General features: G+C 44.8%; 1 protein-coding gene across 1 annotated transcript; it reads right to left on the reverse strand.

Moving 5' to 3' along the window:
- Nucleotides 1-22589: 22589 nt before the first annotated feature.
- On the reverse strand, nt 22590-23276 carry LOC133825300 (uncharacterized). The gene is made up of 2 exons (XM_062258262.1): nt 22812-23276; nt 22590-22703 (listed from the first exon to the last, which is right to left on the reverse strand). The coding sequence occupies exons 1-2, from the start codon at nt 23274-23276 to the stop codon at nt 22590-22592; spliced, it is 579 nt and encodes a 192-aa protein (XP_062114246.1).
- Between the last annotated feature and the right edge of the window lie 623 nt (nt 23277-23899).

Consider the following 23899-nt stretch of genomic DNA (forward strand, 5'->3'; position numbering starts at 1 on the left):
CGTAACATAACCTTGCTCCAATGCGTAGATCAATTAGTACTGCGTCATGACATGGGCCGCCCTAAGGGTTCTGTAGTAGTGGACAACACTTTTTCTTTTAGGTCGGCCTTTATTGAGGAGTATAGGACAAACCTTAGGTCGTGGCCCTCCCTTCTGAGGGGATAGTCGCTCCTGGACTTAGGCAATACGTGGAGGAATCTAAGCCCGAGGTAGAGCCTAACCTGGAACCTCCCCTAATCCAAGAAGTGGTTGATTTAGACTTTCCTTCCCCTGTAGCAGGTCTGAGGCCGGAGGTCATGGAAATAGACTCTTTGTCTAGCTTGGAGGGCAAGATTTTTGCTACTTCGAATGTATTTATTATTAATATTATTATTATTTATTTTTTGTTGAAGAACGTATATGCCTTCTTAATGCATTTCCCATTCTTTTTTCAGGCGAGGAGATGGCACAGAGAGGGGAACCTGACATCCACTTGATGTTCCAAGAAGGGAGATCCAGCGAGGGTCCCATTGTCAAGAGGCTTCAGCCTACTCCAAAGAAAATGCCGCCCCCGGCTGCGACTGCCACCCAATCCTCGGCTAAGGCGAAAGGCTCGGCCTCAGGAGCTCCGCCCGCCACAGCCTTGGAGAAAAGAGGTCTGACTGTGCCCCTTCCTCACTTTCCTCCACCTCCTGCTCGGGAACTGGTAGCACCGGTTGGTCCCCAAGCTCCAGTGGTCCCTGTCGCCACTGTTCGCATCCCTGTCAACCCCCAGAATCTGGAGCTGATTCCAGACCCTTTTCGGGTGACCATCTACGAGACAGCGAACTACTTGGGGGAGTATTTTTACAAGGCCAAGCCCAATGACCTGAGGGTGATTGAGGAGAGGAGCCCGGAGAATGTCATGGAGTCTGCCTTGGGGATGAACCTCACAGTAAGCATTTTCCCTGACCTTACTTGTATTATATGTTTTTTATTTTTCTAGAATGTGCCCAACTGTTTCTTTGTTTTTTGTAGGCGATCTTGGCTCAACACCGCAGCATATCTCGGGCCAGGTCCAGGAATGAATAACTCAAGGACGAGTTGACAGCGGCCCAAGTTGCTCTTGCTGCCTCTCAACAGAGCGAACAGAGTCCCAAGGCTGCTTTGGCGGCGACCCATGCGAGTGAACAGGCGGCGAAGGCTGCCTTAACCACTGCCCAATAAGGCGGACAGGCGGCGAAGGCAGCCTCGATAGCCCTTCAGGCCGATCTTGAAGGGGCCAAGGCAAAACTGCTGGAGGTCGAGGCGGCCATTCTGGAGGAGAAGAAGGCATCGACGTCCTCCATGGAGAGTATGTTGTACCACTGCTGGGCCTTCAACCAGGACGACAACTTCTCCTTCATGGCCTCTGACGCATGGGGGCACTACCTCGAGAAGTTCAAAGTTCGGCTGCAACAGGAGCTGTAGGCACCGACTGAGACCGGGGAGACTTATGTTCTGGGCGAGCAGGAGACTGAGGAGGTGACATCCTCAGAGCAGCCTGGGGGAGCCTAGAATTTTTATTTTTTTTACTTTTATTTACTTTTGTTTGTAAATATTGAGCACGAGGTTATTCTCGGCAAGAAAATTTATATATATTAAATTTATTTATTTCAAATTTTACTTGTTCTTCAATCTTTTTATCATATTTTATGATGTGTTCGGTAGAAACTTAGTTCGAGTTAGTTTTATCAACACCTCGTGTTTTTTAGAAAAAACACTGGTTAATCAATTTAACCAACTTCTAAGTTTTGGAACGTGGTCGTGTCCAAGATACTTAATTTTAAAAACTTAGTTCGCGTTAGTTTTATCGACACCTCGTGTATTTTAGAAAAAATACTGGTTAATCAATTTAACCCATTTCTAAGTTTTGGAACCTGGTCGTGTCCAGGGTACTTAATTTTAAAAACTTAGTTTGCGTTAGTTTTATCGACTCCTCATGTTTTTTTAGAAAAAACACTGGTTAATCAATTTAACCAACTTCTATGTTTTGGAACCTGGTCATGTCTAGGATACTTAATTTTAAAAACTTAGTTCACATTAGTTTTATCGACACCTCGTGTTTTTTTAGAAAAAAACTAGTTAATCAATTTAACCAACCTCTAAGTTTTGGAACCTGGTCGGGTGATCTGCCCCCCAAGTAACCAGGAAGTGGACTTGCGTGGTTACTTGAACTAATCATACAAACAAAATTGTACGTAGACATAAATGAAACCATAAACCATTTTTTATTTATTTAATTGGCTTTTATATGCAAGCCTTACATACAGGAATGATTTGATCATAGATAATACTTTCTCAAATGGATAGCATTCCAAGTCCGTGGCACCATTTCTCCATTAAGCCAGGCCAATTTGAAAGTTCCTTCCTGTACGATTTCGATGATCTGATAGGCCCTTCCTAGCTCGGGCTTAAGGCACCATCTTTGGGGTCTTTGCCCAACCAAAACACCCTTCAGAGTACCAGGTCTCCTAATCCAAAGGCACGCCTCTTAACCTTTGAATTAAAATACCGAGTGATCTTTTTCTGATAATGCGCGAGGCGTAGTTGTGAATCTTCTCACTTTTCATCAATCAGGTCGAGGGACATGCTGAGCAGTATGTCATTCTTCTTCTGGCTGAAGGCCTGGACCCTGTGTGAGGCTATCTTTGTTTGGACAGGAAGGATGACCTCACTCCCGAAATTCAGGGAAAAAGGGGTGTGCCCCATCGAAGTTCGGTGCGAGGTCCGATACACCCACAGCACCTGCGGGAGTTGCTCAGGCCAAACTCCCTTGACCTCGTCCAGCCTCTTTTTAAGGATTTCCTTGAGCGTCTTATTCACAGCCTTGACCTGCCCATTAGCCTGGGGTAGGCCACTGAAGAAAAACCCTTAATTATGCCATGTCTTTCACAAAATTCGGTGACGAGGTCGCTATCGATTTGGGTTCCATCGTCCGACACGATCTTCCTTGGCAACCCGAACCAGCAGACAATATTCTTAACCACAAAATTTAGGACTCTCTTTGACGTTATTGTTTCCAGGGGCTCTTCTTCTGCCCACTTCGTGAAGGAGTCAATGGCCACTACTGCATAACGAACTCCTCCTTTTCCCGTGGGTTGGGCTCCAACTAAGTCAATCCCCTAGACTGCAAACGACCACTGGGACGAGATCATCTTCAGCTCGACTGGTGGAGCTCGGGCGATCATGGCGAACCGTTGGCACTTGTCAAACTTTCGGATGTAGGAAATTGAGTCCTTTGATAGGGTGGGCAAACAATACCCTAGCCTTAATATCTTTAAGGCCAGGTTTTGCCCCCCAGCGTGATCTCCATAAGAACCTTCATGCACCTCGTGCAAAATAGTTTTAGCCTCCTCCGGAAGAACACATCGCAGAAGAGGCAGAGACAGGCCACACCGGTACAATGTTCCATCTATGACTGTATACCTCAGAGCTTGATAGAGTATCTTCCTTGCGTTATTTCGCTCGTTGGGTAACTTCCCTGTCGTAAGGTACTCGACTATGGGCGTCATCCAGGTTGGCCTGACATCGATCATATCAATCTCCCTTCTATCCTCTATCACGCTTGGTCTTTCCAAGAATTCCACTAGTATCAGGCTTAAGGTCTCGGCTTACCTGGAGGTGGAGAGTTTTGCCAGAGCGTCAACATTGTCGTTCTGTTCACATGGGATCTGCTCGATTAGGTTGCACTCAAATTCAGACAGCTCCTTCTTTACCTTGGCCAGGTAGGTCACCATCTTGGTTCCCCGCGCTTGGTATTCCCTAATACTTGGTTTACCACGAGCTGGGAATTGATGTAGCACTGGATGGCCCTTGCCTTCAGCTCCTTGGCCACTCTAAGCCCAGCCAATAGAACTTTGTACTCGGCCTCGTTGTTGGACGCCTCGAATAAGAATCGTAATGCGGAGTGGAAACGATGTCCCTCCGAGGATAACAAAATGATTTTGACTCCAGACTCATTCTCGTTAGACGAACCATCCACAAAGATCCTCCACAATGCCTGCACCGGCTCTTCCCTCTATTCCTCTTGGAATCCAGTGCATTCAGCCAGGCCTTGGCTTATGATTGCAGTTCGTGGTACATACAGAATTTTGAATTGGCTGAGCTTGATGGCCCATTTCAAAAGACGTCCCGATGCCTCAGGTTTCTGTATTACCTGCCTTAAAGGTTGATCGGTTATGACGTGGATTGAATGGGACTAGAAATTCGACCTGAGCTTTCTGGAGGCCATGATAAGGCAGAAAGCCATTTTTTCCATCAACGGATATCGAGATTCAGCTCCGAGGAGCCTTTTGCTAATGTAATCGACTGACTTTTGAGCCCGGTCCTCTTCCCGGACCAGCACGACGCTAGCCGTTTCTTTTGTAATAGCCAAGTACAGAAAAAAAGGCTCTCCTGCCTTTGGCTTAGACAACACGGGTGCCTCGGCTAAATGTGCTTTTAGGTTGAGGAAGGCCCGCTCACACTCTTCGGTCCACTCGAACTTTTTATTTCCCCAAACCAGGTTATAGAATGGCAAACACTTGTCGGTAGATTTGGAAATGAACCGATTAAGGGCTGCCACCCTTCCTGTCAAACTCTGGACATCTTTTCGCGACCGAGGCGATGGCATTTCGAGTAACGATCTGATTTTGTCTGGGTTCGCCTCTATTCCTCTGGTGTTGACAGTGAAACCCAGAAATTTTCCTGACACCACCCCAAAGGTACATTTTTGGGGATTTAACCTCATACCATACTTCCTTAGGATCTCAAAACATTCCCTCAGATAGGGAACATGGTCATCGACACTTTTTGACTTGACCAACATGTCGTCAACATACACTTCCATGTTTTTCCCGATCTGATTAATGAACATTCTGTTGACCAATCTCTGATATGTAGCTCCGGCGTTCTTCAGCCTGAAGGGCATGACTTTGTAACAATAAACATTGGTTGGGGTCATGAAGCTGGTATACTCTTGGTCAGCGGGATTCATAGTGATCTGCTTGTAACCAGAGTACGCATCCATGAAGGACATGAGCTCGTGTCCTGCTGTGGCGTCCACCAACTGGTCAATTCTTGGTAAGGGGAAGAAATCCTTGGGACATGCTTTATTCAGGTTAGAAAAGTCAATACAAGTTTTCCATTTTCTGTTAGGTTTTGGGACCAGAACAGGATTGGTGACCCAGATCGGGTATTTTGCCTCGCGGATAAAAATGCATTTTAAAAGTCGAGCAACTTCCTCTTCCAAGGCCGCAGCTCGGGTCGTGCCCAGACGCCTCTGTTTCTGCAACTTCGCAGGCATGCTTTTGTCCAAGTTGAGGGTATGCATGATGATGCTCAGGCTGATCCCCACCATGTCTTCATGAGACCAGGCAAAAACGTCTAGATTTTCTTGCAGGAATTTCAGTAGCTCCGCCTTTCTCTCATCACCATGGTTTTTCCCGAGCCCAACCACCCTCGAAGGGTCTTTAGGATTGATATTTATCTCTTCGAGCTCTTTGATAGCCTAGAGCTCAGACCTATGTTCGCCAATTCTAGGGTCAATATCTTCATTCAGGGTGGTACCTACACCGTCGGCTGGTTGAGATTCCTTTATCCCAGGGCTAGCTCTCACTTCGTGGGGTTCCTCGCTTCTGCCCTAAATGGCCATCATCTGTTGCCCATGTTGTGATTTTCCCTTCATGGAAATGCTATAGCATTCCCTGGCAGTGACCTAATCACCTTGAACCGTACATATCCGCATAGAGGAGGGGAACTTGACTGCGAGGTGGCGGATAGAAGTTATGGCTTCAAATGCCATCAACGTATGCTGACCCAAAATTGTGTTGTATGCGGTGGGACAGTCGATGACCACAAACTCGAGGAGCTTGGAGACAGTTCAGGGTCCCTCTCCCAAGGTTATTACTAACTCAATCGTACCTATCGCTGTCGACCCTTCGCCAGAGAACCCATACAGCATGATGGAGGTGGCCTTCAGTTCGGTCACCGACAACCCCATTTTTTCTAGCGTGGACCGAAACAACAAGTTCACTGAACTCCCATTATCAATTAGTATCCTCTTGACTCTCCAATTGGCGAGCTGGGCGGTTATAACTAGAGGATCATTATGTGGGAACTGGACATGACTAGCATCTTCTTCGGTGAAACTGATTGGCTGTCTCTCCAATCGCTGTTGTTTGGGTATGGGCTATTCTGGGACAAATTCGATTCTGTTATGAGACTTCAATTCATTGATGTATCTTTTCTGAGAACCTCTGCTCAAGCCTGCCAGATGGGGGCCTCCAGAAATGGTGGTTATCTCTCCTCCTATTATTGGAGGAGGGAGGTCCTGATCTTCCTGGGCTCCGGTCGGATTTGCTCGAACTTCCAGAGCTGATTGAACGTTTTTCCTGGTAGGCTGATTAGGAGTGACCCGATTCCGAGCATACTGAGCCAAGGGTCCGGCCCAGATGAGTGTCTCGATTTCATCCTTCAGATGCCTGCAATCATTGGTGTTGTGACCGATGTCGTTTTGGAATCGAAAGAATTTGGAATTTGGAAGGGTCTCTCTTAGCCTTCTGATTTTTCAAGGGCTCTGGCTTTTTCCAGGGAAGGCGGGCAAAATTCGCTAGGAAAATGTGCTCCCTAGCGTTTGTGAGGTCAGTGTAAACCGTGTAGACTAGTTTGAACTTTTCCACGGGCTTGTTCTTCTTTGGACCGTGTTAGCCGCCCTCGCCCTCGCCATTTCCATTTCTCTTGCATCCACCACCTTGGTTATTCTGGGCAATGGTTTGAGTCGTATTTATGACGTCCGTTTTCGCTTCAACGGGCTGGTTAGGGATTTGGCTAGTTCCCGCAACCGATGCTCGCGCTTCTTCCAAGTTTATCCATTCCTAGGCCTTGTTCAAGAATTCATCCACAGTGCTGACACCTTTCCTCTAGATTTCTTTCCACAGCTCGCCCCCAACAAGGATTCCAGTTCTCATAGCCATGAGTCTGGAACTTTCGTCTGCGTCCCTAGCTCGGGCCGCAATGTTTGTGAACATGCTCAGATAAGCTTTTAAGGGTTCCCCGGGCTATTGCTTCACGTTCTCCAGGGTATCCGCTTTGACGCGAACTGCTTGAGTGGCTCTGAATGCCCTCTTGAAATCGGAAGAGAAATTCTTCCACGAACTGATCGACTGTTTCTTACATTGCTTGAACCGCTGCCTAGCTGGCCCAATCAGAGTCGAAGGGAATATCAGGCATCTCAGCTCGGGACTGATATTATGGCCATCATCAGGGTATTGAACATCCCCAAATGATCTGATGGATCTCCGTCTCCATTGAATTTGGATAGATGGGGCATCCTGAAACCCGGTGGGTATGCCGTTGCTGCGATGTTGGGGGAAAAAAGCTCGAGCTCGTCCCCCGAGTCGTATTAATCTTTTCCCTTCTCTGACATGAGCCTCTTCATTAGTTCCTCCATTTGAGCTAGCCTTTCGATTATTTGGTCTTTGATCCCCAGGTTGTTCTGGGGCTGTTCAACAACTCTCGTCCCATTGTACGCGTTAGGCTGGTTAATTTCCCTCCAAGCTTAAGCTTGGTTTGGTGGGACATTCCCGCTGTCATGTATTTTGGAAGGACCATCCTCTTGGCAAGCACGAATTTCATTTCTGTCCAACTCTCCCCTCTGCGAGTTGAGGCGATCTCGAAGCTCGGTCCGCGAGGCGGCCCGAGGGCTTTGTGCCGAACTTAGATTATTTCATAGGTCTCCACCAGATCTGCCACTTCAGTGGCTTTCGGTCCAATAGTTCCCATTGGAAAAGCTCAGAGCCTACTGTCGAGGGAGAGGATCTGGGACATTTCCATGCGCTCGCGGGTGATGAGTAGGAACAGTGGGAGGAGGATTCCTCAACGGGTCAAACTCCCTACTTTTGCTGCCTCTATATTGAACCTGTGAATGTAGCTCTTTAGGCTCTCATTTTCTCCTTGCTTCACGTTAGCGAGGCTGATGCCCGGCATCGTGTAGTCCCGCACAGCGTGGTGTTGCTAGAGAAATTCATCGGAAAATTGTTGCCAAGATCTGATGGACCCTGGTCTAAGTCTTTTGAACCATTTGTACACAAGTCCTTTCAATGTGACAGCGAATCAATGGCATCTGGCCTCGCTACTAATCCCCCTTAATTTCATCAGGTCGTTAAATGCATCCAGATGGTATTTAGGATCTGTTCTTCCTTCATATGGGGTCATATGGGGCTCCTTGAAGTTGGCTGGGAGCCAGATGGCTTGGATCTCCTTGATGAAGGATGACTCACGGTCGAACTCGTCCTCTAGAGGCGGTGATGATTGTGCTTCGTAGGCTCCTCATTTCTGTGTCTTCGTCTTGTCTCCTCTTGTTCAAGGAGTCCCTCAACTTGGATGGGTTAGGACTTCCCTTTCCGTTGCTTTCCCGGGGTGCCATAGGAGGCGTGGTCCTTTTACCCACCCTTTTTTTGTTGAGTTCCTCTCGTAAATCTGAGGGTGTTTTCCTTGAGGTGACTTTGACATCGTTATGAGGGCCAGTGTTGGTCTTCGGCTCTGGCCTCTGGGGCTGCTTCGGTGGTCCAGGACGTTCGTGCTGCTTCATCCGAGAGGTGTTACTTGTGGAGATTCGAGTCCTTCCATCGTCTATCGGGATTGTTGTTTGTGCCCCCTCTTGACCTCTCTCTTTTTGCTTAGGGAGTGATAGGTTTGACCTTCCTTGCAACAGGCCATTTAACACCTCTTGCATGTTTTCCAGGGTGGTTTCTAGCCTTTGGTTCTTACGGTGCAGTTCACGTATCTCCTATTCGTAGAATCGAGATCTAGAACTTGAGCTCACGAAATGGACCTGGGGATGCTTGTGAGGTCTACGCGCTGATGGGCCAGGATCCTGCCGCCCGGAGTTTGGAACCTGTGGTAGCCTTGAGGGCGGGAACTCGCCAGCATCCCTTGCTGGGGCCGCCGTTGGCCTTGGACGATCCTCTTCAGGTGGGACTGCCGAGATGAGGCTTCTCTTTCATCTCCCAGAACCTCAGGCTCCTTTGGGGCCTCCACGTTTGTGGGTGGAGGAGGATCCTTCATAGAGGCTTTCAACTGATCTCCGTCAAGGTGGACCTCCACTTTCCGCAGCTCTCTTAATCATTTAGAATGTCGTGGCATTTCTTTCTTATTGGAATCGACGGAAGAGCAGTGGCTTGACACTTATTCTTCCCACAGACGGCGCCAAACTGTTGATGGTGAGAACTCGTCAACTATGTCAAGTTAGAAAAATCAAAGTGTAGTGCTTATGAATGAAGAACTTCAAAAATCTAAACAGAAACTTAGAAAATAGTTGCAGAAGAAAAATGGGGAAAAGAACTTATATTTCTCTTTTGTATCCAGCTACAGTTTTTTTTCAATCCCCTTCAATATGGAAGTGGGGTACCCTTTATAGTGGGCTCTAATGGCCTCTGATACATTGTGGTATAGGGGACCAGATGGTACACAAGTACATTGTCAGAAGAGTGGTCTCAGGGGTAGTGGTGTTGGCTCCAGTACATGGTCAAATTTAGTGGGGATGTCTTTACTACTTATTTAGTACAAGTGTCAGAGGATTGGCTCCAGGCGTAGTGGTACTGGTGGTGGTGTCGACTCTGACATGTGGTTAGAAGCATACAGGCCATGTCCCCACTTCTAGTACTCCCACTACTTGTCTGGCATGAGTATTCAGATCAAACATACGGGGTCTTATGGGTCATACCTCGTACAAGATCGTACCGGTATGATCCTTTTGAATTATACTGGGGCTTTTACCTCTAAATGCTAGGGTCTCCATAGGTCTTCATAGGAGACACCCTCTTCAGGTGCAGGGTGCGAGACACCGGTGCACACAGGGGTCATGGCGCGAAATGGAGCTCTTGGGTCCTTGGCGCAAGGTGCCCAAAGCACCTCAGGGCCACCCACGAGACGTGGGTGATAGGTCTGCGAGACGGCCCCTCGCGAGGCCCTGGTGGTGCGACACTGATGACGCGAGATGCCTTTCGCGAGGCCCTGGTGGCACGGCGTGTCGCGAGGCTCTGCGCGCGCGGAACCAGGCGGTGTCGCGAGGCGTGTTGCGAGGCTCTGCGCTCGCAGATCCCACTCAAGGGGAGACAGTCGTGAGATGGGTCTCGCGAGGGGTTGATGCGTGTGATACGGGGCAGTTCCTGGTGTGCGAGCCGTGGCCTCGTTGGGTGCACCGAGTGGAGGCAGTCACGAGATGGGTCTTGTGAGGGGCTGATGCGTGTGACGCGAGCCGCTAATTGGTGTGCGAGTCGTGGCCTTGCTGGGTGTGCCGAGTGGAGGCAGTTGTGAGGTGGGTCTCGCGAGAGGCACTTGCACGAGGTGTGGCCTCGTTGGGTGCATGGGTGCTAGGCACGCCGAGAATAGCATTGCCTGCCTCCTTGTGAGAAGATGGTGGCCCAAGGGCCTTGTGGCACAAGCATGTATTTAGGCGTTCAGGGGACCTTAGTGTGTGCTTTGGACCTTTCACAAGTATGGAATTTTGAGCATCCACAATAAATTTACCCAAATATTCTATTTTATTCTTTAAATCTCATATCTTTGTAAATTTTCCAAAATTGACCTAGTCAACTTAAAAAAAAATCCTAATTGATAATTAAATCAATTAGTTGAGACATTCTAAATGATTTACTCAGAGGTGATGTGGGGACTATGGATCCATGAAATCAAGCTCCAATAAGTTACTATGAATTTATTTATGAATAATTTCACTCCCTTATTAATTCTTCGCGACTCCACTATAGACTCAGAATTGAACTCTTGAATACAATTATCCATTGTTATAACCATTATAGTTAGTCAATCCTCTATCGATGACTTAATAACGAGTTGGGTGAAAATTACTATTTTATCCTTCATCAATATTTTATCCTTAACTCCCACTAAGTTCCTTATAAATAATAATTCTGTGAACTTAATCACAGAAATGAGATCTCAATTATTTAATCTTTTGAACATAGCAATTAAGGAAATCATCTTTTCACTTCTCTTACGGAAGTTATAGATTTCGTATCTATGAATAATACTCCCACTCAATTACACTACTAAATCTCCAAGATGTAAGTATGGGCTAGACTGTAGGGTAAGCTAGTAATGAACAAGTCAAAAGATTTCAATAATATAATTAGTAGAATATTTTCACTCAGAATTAAGATCGACTTAACATATGGTCAACATTGTGGAATTGATTAGATTCGATAATATTTATCAATCAATCATCAATATTGGTCCTAGTCCAATTTAACCAAATACATCCGATCATATCTACTTGGCCAATGCCTTGGACAAGATATCACACCCAGAATGTGTAAGTAGATCATATCGTAGATTTCCTAATCAGTGAAAATCCAATGCACTAATCTAATCTTAGGACTTGTTCTTTTGAGCATATAATTACAATTATAATCCACTGTCACCTAGTCACTATAATTGTAACTATCCATATGTTCGGCATTTTATGAATGATTGTATTAGTTGAATAAACATGTAATAAAACAAGTGAACAATGCGATTGAATAAACAAAATAATTTCTACTTCTTTTATTGATAATAATAATGTGTTACATACGAAATATGGTTTTATTGAGGGCATAAAACCTAACAAACTCCCACTTGCCCTTTTAAAACAAACAAGACATGTTTTTCAAACCCATTCCCTCTACATGCTTCACGAAAACACTCTCAGCCAAAGTCTTGGTAAAAGGATCTGCCTGATTGTCTTCTAACGCTATCTTCATCACCTTGACGTCATTATTGTGACTTTTGGCTATTGTCACCTATTTGTTGGACTGATAGTCCTAAATGGTTATTATGATCGTTGTTGATACTATATCATGCTTTATTGTGTTTTCTTGCTGAGCCTTGGCTCATGGGTGCTATGTGGTGCAGGTAAAGGGAAGGAAAAACTTAACCAACCCTGAGTGGAGAGATTGGGCGATGTTGTGTACATACAGGGCCGCTTGACCGCCACGGTCAAGGAGTTCTCAGAGGGACTAGGGGTTTACCCTATTTTTGCCGCTTAGGCCGGCGGAGACTGTAAATTTGAAACGATATTGACTCTTTTGTATTATGAACTACTTGTAAACATTTTAAAAGGCTCATGAGCAGTTTGTTTACTTAATGAAATGTACCCTTTCCTTTTTGTTGGTTTTCACCTTAACCTGATAACAGCACTTAGATCACGTTTTTAACCAAAGGACTCGGGTAGCGAGTCAAATTTCTGATTCACTGTTCACCGTAACTGTTCTGGGGTAACCAGGGCATTACAACTTGGTATCAAAGCAATTGACAAGGTTAGGGTTCCTGTAGACTGGCTGGGTATGTACACACATCACCGAAGCCAAGCTCGACTCATGGTTTGGTAACTATCTATGTGGTTACATGTATAATCGTTTAAATGTGATATATATGATTTACCTGTGCGCATGAGATACCATGATGAGCTTGTGCCCTGAAATATTATATCTTCAACAAATTTGTGCTAATTAGTACTGAGATTGCTAGCGCCTGCCTATTGGTATGGTTGTTTATAAGTTATTATGTGATACATGCTGAGTACTGAGTGCCATGAACATGTATCTGATTGTGAATACTGAATGACTGTGGAATGTGATTGTTGTCTGTTGTTCTTGGACCGTGAGGTGGCAAGAGGTTTAGTTATTACTACCTGACTGGCCGTATTGATTATTGTTTCAGTAAGGTATCAGTGACAGAATGAACTCAGGACAGACAGACATGTCAGCTGGCCAGAGTGATCCAGGCCAGAATAATAACAGTCAGGGTCAAGAGAATTACCAATCTCAGATTCCACAGCCAACACCTGCAAACTGGCAACAGATGTTTGAAGAGTTGCAGGCTACAGTGTTAAAGTAGGGGGAGGAGCTTCGTCTCCTAAGACAGTAGCAAGTGCCTGTAGTTGCCAATGTTGCAGAGGCACCTTCTGTGTCGGTGCCAGTTATTGGGCAACTGCCTGGGGTTGAAAACAAATTGAAACTTCTTTATGAGCGGTTTAGGAAACAACAACCTCCTGTGTTTGAAGGCAGTGTCGATCCTACCGAAGCTGAACAATGGATGAGAATGATTACCACTATTCTTGACTTTATGAGGGTAGTTGGTACTGAGAGGGTGGCCTGTGCTGCCTATATGTTTCAGGATGATGCCCAGATTTGGTGGGAAGTGGTTGGCCAGACCAAGAATGTTAATCTCCTCAGCTGGGAGGAATTTCAGACTTTGTTCAATGAAAAGTACTATAATGATGCCATTAGAGCGGCGAAGGCTGATGAATTTATGAGGCTACTTCAGGGAAGCTTATCAGTAACCGAGTATGCCTTAAAGTTTGACCGTTTGGCAAAGTTTGCAAAGGAGTTGGTGCCCACTGATGGGACCAGGAGAGAGCGGTTCTTGTAGGGGCTACAACCCAGGTTAGCCCGAGATGTGCGCATCACCACTGTGGCAAGAGTGACTACTTATGCACAGGTGGTGGAGAAGGCACTTACAGTTGAAACTGCAAAGACTAAGATCTGGCGTGACAATGCATCCAGAAGGGATTTTAGGAGGCTAGGTCCTCCATTTGTGGATTCTGGTAGGGGTGTTGGCCCCAGTGATCAGAAGAGGAAGGTTCCTGACACCTTCCCAGTTCCAGGTCTTGACAGACGGCCTCGTGGTATTTCTGTGGGTCGTCCAGGTGGTAATGAAGCCTGGAAGTCTTATCTCGAGTGTCCTAGATGCAAGAGTCATCACTTGGGAGAGTGTAAGGCAAGGGCCTGCTTCTCTTGTGGAGCGGTGGGTCATCTTAAAAAGGATTGCCCTAAGGCAAGAAAGGAAGAGCCCAGGAAGGCAGACAGCTCGGCCCCAGCGCGAGTGTTTGCCTTGACTCAAGCAGAAGCTGAGGCTTCGCCCTCAGTTGTTACAGGTCAGCTTCTTAGTGCAGGAACTGCTTATAATGTCTTTATTGACTCTGGTGATACACATTCCTTTGTTGCTAGTAGTGTTATTGATAGGTTGTGTAGACCTTGTGATTTCTATGCTGTGGGGTTTGGTACTTTGTTACCCACTGGGGAGTTGGTTGTATCCAGGAGATGGGTCAGATCTTTGCCAGTGATTGTGGAGGGCAGAGAGTTGTCAGTGGATCTTATAGAGTTGGTTATGACTGACTTCGATATGATACTGGGTATGGACTGGTTAGCCAAGTATGGGGCAACCATTGATTGCAGAAGGAAGATGGTCACCTTTGAGCCTGAAGGTGAGGATCATTTTGTATTTGTTGGTGATGTGCATGGACCCCGTATACCTATGATTTCTGCATTGAGGACTAGGGATTTACTGCAAGGGGGTTGCATTGGATTCTTAGCCAGTGTGGTTGATACCACCCAGGTCGTGCCAGTGAGACCAGAGGATACTAGACTTGTATGTGAGTTTCTGGATGTGTTTCCGAAAGATTTACCAGGGTTGCCACCACACAGAGAGATTGAGTTCGTTATAGAACTGGCCCCAGGGACGGAGCCAGTGTCTAGAGCACCATACAGAATGGCCGCAGCTGAGTTGAAAGAATTAAAGGTACAGCTGCAAGAGCTGTTGGATTTGGGTTTTATCAGACCTAGCTTTTCACCTTGGGGTGCGCCAGTTCTGTTTGTAAAGAAGAAAGATGGTTCTCTAAGGATGTGTATAGATTACAGAGAACTGAATAAGTTGACAATTAAGAACCGGTATCCTTTGCCAAGGATAGACGATCTATTTGATCAATTGCAGGGTAAGACGGTATTCTCTAAGATCGACCTTCGTTGTGGTTATCATCAGTTGAGGGTTAAGGAGGGAGACATACCGAAGACCGCTTTTCGCACTAGGTATGGGCTTTATGAGTTTCTAGTTATGTCATTTGGGTTGACTAATGCCCCTGCTGCTTTCATGGATATGATGAACATAGTGTTCAAGGATTATTTGGACCAGTTTGTGATTGTCTTTATCGATGATATTCTGGTATATTCTCAGACTGAGTCAAAGCATGAACATCATCTGAGGTTGGTTCTGCAGAGATTGAGAGAACATAGATTGTTTGCAAAGTTCAAGAAGTGTGAATTCTGGTTGTCTCAGGTGTCCTTTCTTGGGCACATTGTCAGTAAGGAGGGGATTAAGGTAGATCCATCAAAGATTGAAGTGGTCAGAGATTGGCCAAGGCCAAAGAATGCTTCTGAGGTTAGAAGATTCCTTGGATTGGCAGGGTATTACAGGCGTTTTGTGGAAGGGTTCTAAAAGATTACTACTTCGTTGACTGAGCTGACACGCAAGGGACAGAAGTTTGTGTGGTCAGATAAATGTGAGAACAGCTTCCAGGAGTTGAAGCAGAGATTGATTACAGCTCCAGTTCTGAGTCTTCCGACAGATCAAGAGAAGTTTATGATATGCTGCGATGCTTCTCATCAGGGTTTGGGCTGTGTTTTGATGCAATCAGAGAGGGTTATAGCTTATGCTTCTCGTCAGCTGAAGGAGTATGAGAAGAGGTATCCTACTCATGATTTGGAGTTAGCAGCTGTGGTCTTTGCTCTGAAGATATGAAGGCATTATCTCTACGGAGAGAAGTGTGAGATTTATACAGACCACAAGAGCCTGAAGTACTTCTTCACCCAGAAGGACTTGAACATGAGGCAAAGACATTGGCTGGAATTAGTAAAATATTATGATTGTGAGATTCTGTATCACCCAGGGAAAGTCAACATGGTAGCTGATGCTTTAAGCCGGAAGGGTCCGGGACAGATTCATGGTATTAGGCTGATAGCCAGAGAGTTAGCTGATGATATGACCAGAGTTGGTATAGAGTTACTGGTGGGCCAATTGGCCAATATTACGCTATAGTCTACGTTGCTAGAGAGGATTAAAGAGGGTCAGTTGGGTGATCCACAGATGATCAAGATTAGAGAGGATGTCTTGGCTGGAGCATCCAGGGATTATACAGTGTCTGATTTGGGGTTGTTAAGATACAAGGGGCGGATATGTGTTTCGTTGGACACTGCATTGAGGCGGGAGATTCTGGATGAATCTCATACTACACCCTACTCTTTGCATTCAGGCACCACGGAGATGTATCAGGATGTGAGATCATTGTACTGGTGGCCAGGGATGAAGAGAGATGTAGTCGAGTACGTGGCTAAGTGCTTGACATGTCAACAGGTCAAGGCTGAGCATCAGAGGCCGGCAGGGTTATTGCAGCCTATGGATATCCCGGAGTGGAAGTGGGAAGACATCACAATGGACTTTGTGGTGGGCTTGCCCAGGACAGTTGGTCAGCATGATTCCATTTGGGTGATAGTGGATCGCTATACCAAGTCAGCTCACTTTCTACCAGTGAGGACTACCTATACTGTTGACCAGTATGCAGATCTCTATGTGAGAGAGATCGTGCGTCTCCATGGGGTTCCTAGGTCGATCGTGTCAGATCGGGACCCTACATTCACTTCCAAGTTCTGGAAGAGTTTACAGACAGCCATGGGTACACGACTGAAGTTCAGTACAGCTTATCATCCTCAGACAGATGGGCAATCTGAGAGGACGATCCAGATATTAGAAGACATGCTGCGGGCATGTGTACTGGACTTTGGTGGATCATGGAGTAAGTATCTGCCTTTGATAGAGTTCTCCTATAATAACAGTTATCAGTCTACCATTGGTGTTGCACCTTATGAGATGCTATATGGTAGGAAGTGTAGATCTCCCATTCATTGGGATAAGACAGGTGAAAGGAGATACTTAGGTCCTGAGGCAGTTCAGAGGACTAGTGAGGCTATTGACAAGATTAGAGCTCGGATGCTTACTTCTCAGAGTAGACAGAAGAGCTATGCAGATCCCAAACGCAGGAACATGGAGTTCCAGGTAGGAGACTATGTCTTCCTCAGAGTCTCGCCATGGAAAGGGGTGAGAAGGTTTGGGAAGAAAGGCAAGCTGAGTCCTAGGTTTGTAGGTCCATTTGAGATCCTGGAGAGGATTGGTCAAGTGGCTTACAGGCTAGCTTTGCCTCCGGCGTTGTCGGCCGTGCATAATGTATTTCATGTTTCCGTTCTTCGGAGGTATGTATCTGATGAGAGTCATGTTTTGAGATATAAGGATCTGGAGCTTGAGCCAGATCTCTCCTTTGAGGAGCAGCCTGTTCAGATACTTGATCAGAAAGATAAAGTCCTCAGGAATAAGACAATACCTTTGGTTAAGGTATTGTGGAGGAACAGTAAGGTCGAGGAGGCGACTTGGGAGCTAGAGTCAGATATGCGTAGTCAGTATCCCGAGCTGTTCAGGTAAATTTCGAGGACGAAATTTTTGTAAGGAGGGGATAGTTGTAATGCCCCGGTTTCCCTAATGTGGTTTAGCGGCTGGATTAGTAGGCCGGGAGGGCCATAATTGTTTAATTATGCCATTAAATGTGTTTATGCATGTTTATGAGAATTATATTATAATATAATGTTAATTGTATGCATGTCGATGATATGTGTTGAGACCACATTATGATGTGGGTTTGTTCGAGCTATTCGACATGAGACGATCTTAGAATATTGATTAGCGGTTTAGTCACAACAGGTTTAACTGTCGGGACTTGGGTTGAGTCTCGGGGTGATTTTGATGATTAGAGCATTACCGGGAGATAAAGGGTAACGAGTTGTGAATTATTGGTATTAGAGAACATTGAGAATAGCGGGAATTGGAGAGCATTAATTATGATTAATGAGATAGGTGGAAAGTACCAAATATGCCCTTCGGAGTCTTTAGAGACTATTAATTGACCTAGGGGTAAAATGGACATTTCACCCCTAGGATAGATATAACCTTTGACAGCTGAAGAAGAAAGTGGAAAAACAGAGTATGCAAAAGAGTTCTCCCGTACCTTCTTCTCTTCACCTTTCTTTGTGGTTTTGAACTAATTTTGAGGATTCAAGCTTGGGAGGCAAGCCTTGGGAGTTTGGGAGTGTGTTCCACCATTGAAGACCATCATAAGCCGAGCTTTGGGTAAGTTTCTAACCATGGTTTTCTCTGGTTTGCCCTGTTCTGGTTTTATTTTGCAGCTGAGAATTCTAGGGTGAATTCATGGTTTTGTTGGGAGTTTAGGCTAGGGTTCCCATGCTTGTGATGTTTGGGGTGTGTTATAATGGTTTTTGGGTTCATTTGGCATCAAGAATAGGATTTGGAAGCTTGGAGATCGAGTTAGAATCGAAGGAGTTGAAGAAGGTCGGTTCAGGGGAGATTGGGTCTGGAGGTAGCGCTACAGCGCCCACCTTAGGGCGCTATAGCGCTCCTCAGGAGGCTTTCTGGCACTTGGGTGGTTCCGAGTTTAGCGCTGTGGCGCTAGGGGTTGAGCGCTGTAGCGCTACCCTGTTCCTTCTAAGTCCCGTTTTGAGTGTTTTTCAGGGTTTTTGACTTGGGGTTTCAATCCTTAAGGCCCGGGATCGAATCTACTCACCGTGTGGGCATGTTTCGAGGTCCCGAGGGTGGTGCTTAAGTTAAGACCCTATTATCATGGATTCTCAATAATGGAGGTTATAATTGGTTGTGATTAGGTAACCGCTAAGGAACTAAAGGATCGATCGTTCTCAGGGGTTGTCCTTATCATACTTCTCGCTCGAACCTAAGGTAAGAAAGCAGTGTATGAATACAGTTGCACCCTGTACAGGTACATGACATGCATGGTTTGATATTGAGGCATGTTGGTTGATATATGTGGACATGGATTGCATATTAAATGCTAGTGAACGCTGATTACCTGTTTGTGACACTGACTAGTCAGGGACCGACTCTAAAGTTGATGATCACGCATTGAATGGCTCTATGGAATTAATGCGGGACCGACCCTAAGGTCGAAGAACTTATAAGCGCTTGCCTGGTCTACGACAAGATGTCTATAGCCAAGGTATATGACCCCGAGGGCCGTTAGTCACGTGTCTAAGGGACGTTGTCCATAGCTTCGACTCTAGAGTTGTGAGGAAGGTTATGTTGGTGACTAATCACCATGCACCTGTCCTGATCAAACATATGAAAGAATCACCTATCAGTTAAGCCCTTGTGACCCTATCGTCACATGGCTAGAGGGAGCGCTGCTCATTATTGTGACTTTTGGCTATTATCACCTATTTGTTGGACTGATAGTCCTGAATGGTTATTATGATCGTTGTTGATACTATATCATGCTTTATTTATGTTTTCTTGCTGGGCCTTGGCTCATGGGTGCTATGTGGTGCAGGTAAAGGGAAGGAAAAACTTAACCAACCCTGAGTGGAGAGCTTGGGCGATGTTGTGTACATACAGGGCCGCTTGACCGCCACGGTCAAAGAGTTCTCAGAGGGACTAGGGGTTTACCCTATTTTTGCCGCTTAGGCCGGCGGAGACTGTAAATTTGAAACGATAGTGACTCTTTTGTATTATGAACTACTTGTAAACATTTTAAAAGGCTCATGAGCAGTTTGTTTACTTAATGAAATGTACCCTTTCCTTTTGGTTGGTTTTCACCTTAACCTGATAACAGCACTTAGATCACGTTTTTAACCAAAGGACTCGGGTAGCGAGTCAAATTTCCGGTTCACTGTTCACCGTAATTGTTCTGGGGTAACCAGGGCGTTACAGATTGAGCGTGGGAATTTAAAGGAGATATGGCTCGTTTTACTTGAAACTCAGTTAGGATAATCAAGAGGAAGGAGGTTGGAGGCTGGAATTGAGATGAGTTCAAGCCAGATTCTTGATTGAGGTAAGAGTTCTAACATGTTTAAATTTTCGTATCTGATGTGGTTTAAGGTTTTAGAGGCATGATTTATAGTTTTCAAGCCCTGGTTTAAGTCTTGGAAGCCATGGTTTAAGTTTCAGGAATTTGAAACTCAAGATTGGATTTTGAGTGTGATTGTGTAATTGAGTTTGTTTTTTATGTTTATAGGTTGTTAAAGGGTTCAATTGGGGTTTTAAATTGATTTTGGGGAATAGGTACTTGTGTTGGGTTGAATTGGAGTTGTTTTGGCTCGGGAAAAATGCAGGAGAAAACTCAGAAATCTGGGTTCGCGTAGGGGCGCCGTGGCCCTGTTCTTTGGTGCCGCGGCGCAGGCTTGCATCAGGATCTGGGGAGGCTTCTAGGCGCCGCGGCCCTTGATGGGAGTGTCGCGGCCTTAGGCCATTTTTGACAGCCAAATATTGTATTTTTAGGGCTTTTGCCCGGTGACTCGGGGGATGGTTCCAATGCATTGTTTTAGGGAATTAAAGGTCCCGAGAGTACGGGATTGGTCCCGGGAAGTGGTTTTGGGATTGGTAAGTATTAAAAGTGTTTTATATGTGTTGTAACTAGGATTTTGGAGAGGCTCGTGATAGAGGACCGTGCTTGTGACCTTGGTGCATCAGAAAGCTCGGGATACAGGTAAGAAAACTGTAGCACCCGTAGAGCAGGGTTTGGGCCCTTAGTATTGTTGCAGGGCGCGGCCCTAGATTGTATCATTGCTAGGATGTAGCTTTAAATGAATTATTATATGATTGACTGTTGTTTGAGAATGCTAAATGTGGTTGTAGCAAAAAGAACGGAAAAGGAGCCGGGAACGGCGAAGGGCCGAGAACGGCAGTGGGGCCGGGAATATCACCTAGCACATGGAGTGCTTATGGTTAGGGTGAGGCCCCAATGGACACATGGGATATCATTACGGTGTGGACTGAGAACCCAGGCTTTGGTAACGCTTCTGGGACGGCATGGCCGTATATGTGTTTAAATCTTATGGATTGTCTGATTAACTGTGAGTTATCTGCTATAGTGATTGTGTGATATGCATATGTTATGTGCTGTATGAGTTTTCTTGTTGGGCTTCGGCTCACTGGTGCTTTGTGTTGCAGGTAAAGGTAAAGAGAAAGTCAACCAGCCATGAGTACGGAGAGCGTGGGGGCGGCGCGTACATGTTTGGCCTGCCCGACTGCCTTGGTTGGGGGCATTTTGAGAAATGGTTGTACTAAACTCTGTTTTTCATAGTTAGTCATCTGTAAATCTATTTTGAATTGTAAATATTTTACAAACCTCGTTTTGGGATCCCAAATGTTAAACTCTTGGAACTTCTAGTGAAATGGTGTACTGTTAAAGATTACAGCCTTGTCTTTTTGTTTAATCACACTTTTATTCTAAAAACCTCATTTAGCGAGCTAAATGCACGTTTTAAACTCACTTAGTAACATCTCTAAGGTAGTAGGGTGTTACACAAGAAAACTTGCTTTCCTTCCATTTTCCTCAGGAAGCAAGAGACCACCAAATTCTATAATGTCGTAGACTAGGTTCACGTCCATTCCATAGTTCTAGAGGCATTTTGGAGATAGCCTTAGATGATACAACATTCAAAATGTCGTTAGCAGTCTAAATGGCATACCCCCAGAAAGATGGTGATAAAGTTGAATAACTAATCATTGACCTAACTATTTCTAACAACGTTCGGTTCCGACGCTCAGCAACACCATTTTGTTGCGGAGTCCCTGGGGCAGTGAGTTGAGACAATATCCCGCACTCAGTAAGATGATCTTGGAACTGATTATCCAAATGTTCTCCACCCCTACCAAAACTCAAGATCTTTAAAGTTTTACCTAACTGGTTTTGGGCCATTTCTAAGAATTCTTTAAACTTGTCAAAAGTTTCAGATTTTCTTTGCATTAGGTAATGACATGAATATCTAGAATAATCATCAGTGAAAGTGACAAAATATTCATTACCACCTCTTTCCTGAACATTAATTGGTCCACAGACGTCAATATGAACGAGCCCTAGGGGTACTTTGGCCCTTTCTCCTTCTGTAGAGAATGGACGTTTGGTCATTTTACCTTCTAGACAAGATTCATAGACAGGTAAGTCATCCATTGTGAGTTCCTTCAAAGGCCCAACCTTTGTAAGTCTTTTAATCCTATCATGGTTAATATGACCAAGGCGAAGATGCCAAAGGTATGTCATGTGATCATTATAGATCTTCTGTCGTTTGGCGGTCCTAGGATTAGCTACCTTAAACAATTCGTTGTTAAGCGTGAGTGATTCATTAGGTCGTAAAATATACAAGCCATTTTCCATACATCCAACACACAATTCACATCGATTAAATGAAATAGATATATTAAAACTTGTGAAAGTAACAACAAATTGTTATTGATATAATAAAGAAACTGAAATTAAATTCCTACTAAAGTTTTGAATAAAATAAACATCATTCAACAACATAAGTTTATTTCCAAAATTCAAACAGGCTTGTCCTTTCGCTTTGACCTCCACGAATTCACCATTTCCAACTCTAAGCTTTAACTCGCCCTCCTTCACCGCTTTCCAGTTGCTAAGTAGCTTTAAAAAAAATACACACATGATTAGTGGATCCTGAATCAACTATCCAAACAGAAGAATCATCCTCTAAAACACATGCATCCAAGACTAATAAATTATTAATGCCTTGGGTTCCAGGTACCTTGATGGCGGGGAAATTTCTCTTCCAATGCCCCTCCTCCTTGCAGTGGAAATACTATCCTTTAACCTTCTTGCTAGTTGGCTTTGCTCCAATAGGCTTTTCAGATGTCGGTGCCTTTCCAGCTGCTTGCTTCTTAGCCTTCTTTATGTCCTTACTTGCCTTTCACTTCTTTCTCTTCGAGGAAGAGGCTAGGTTAGCCTCACCCTGAGCAATCCCGGTAATAGCAGCCTTCTTCTCAGGTCCTTTACTTGGTCCACCATTTATTCCTTCATACATCTAGAGTTCATTCAATAACTGAGTCATTCGATAGTCCAACATGTTAAGAAAATAGTTCGTGGTGAACGTAAGGAAACTAGGTGCAAAGCTGTTGAGAATGATTCCAACTTGAGTCTTCTCATCTACTGTTGCTCCATGCAACTCAGCTTCTTGAAAGTAGTTTTTCATCTTAATAAAATGATCATGAACATGTTGGCCAGGTGCCATCCTACAACTCACATACTTATTGGTAGCCTCAAAACTAGCTTGCGCTGACTTGTGCTCAAACATTTCTTTGAGTTGCGCCATGATGTCGTAAGCAATTTTGACATCTTCCATCTTAGTCCTTAGCATTTTTGACATGTTGTCGAGCATGTAGGCCTTGTCCTTGTTGTTAGCAGCAGTCCAACGATCATACTTCTCCCTCATGGCCTTCGATGAGTTCTCTTCGGGAAAGTCAGGTTCAGTTTCAGCCATCACGAATTTTGATTTTTCGCCGATCAACGTTATGTTGATATTAGACTTCCATTTCATGAAGTTCTCTCCGGTTAAAAACTCCTTGGACAGAAGAAAGATAATGGGGTTGGAGGCCATAGAGCTACAATTATCAATAAAGTAGAAATCAACGCATTGTTCGACAAACATTCATTCATACAAGTTTCAGAAATAGCATAACAATTTAGCAATGTTTAAAGATAAGTAAATACTAACAACTTATCTTTCTATTTCTTAGGTTTTTCAACTAGCCATGAATCTATGTGTCTCGGTAGGCGAGAGTCACAAATATTCACTTAGTCAAATAGAGAAACAACTCAATTAATAAAACATCCTAGACTTTTCTTAATAACCTATCCATTCGATCAAGTAACAAAAACAAATTATTTCTTACTTTATGAGTTTGACCCACGGTTTTGATTACCATGGACTTAATTCCTATAGTCATCGTAGGGATGAGTCTATAGAAGGTACATCTATAACCATCTATCCTAAGAAATTCAACCATGTTAAGAGTCCACTGAACACCTTCCGTAGGGAGAAGAAATCAAAGCGCCATTAGGCCCCACTAAACCCTAACCTTGTTAAATCAACGGTGGAGATCGAATTCAAAATTTATAAAAAATTCATTATTTAATTTTTCTCAATTTAGTATTTTATTCTTTTGAAAATTACCAACTTGGGTTTGCCAAATTATTAAGATAATCAATAAACCATAGTTT

Source organism: Humulus lupulus, chromosome 3 (assembly GCF_963169125.1).
Source record: "Humulus lupulus chromosome 3, drHumLupu1.1, whole genome shotgun sequence".
Taxonomy (NCBI): domain Eukaryota; kingdom Viridiplantae; phylum Streptophyta; class Magnoliopsida; order Rosales; family Cannabaceae; genus Humulus; species Humulus lupulus.

What these genes read in the sequence shown, in the direction of transcription:
- LOC133825300 (XM_062258262.1), bottom strand. Translation starts at nt 23,276, where the DNA reads ATGGCCTCCAACCCCATTATCTTTCTTCTGTCCAAGGAGTTTTTAACC. An exon ending in CAGTAGATGAGAAGACTCAA is followed by an intron (nt 22,704 to 22,811) that starts GTTGGAATCATT and finishes AATGAACTCTAG; the next exon opens with ATGTATGAAGGAATAAATGG.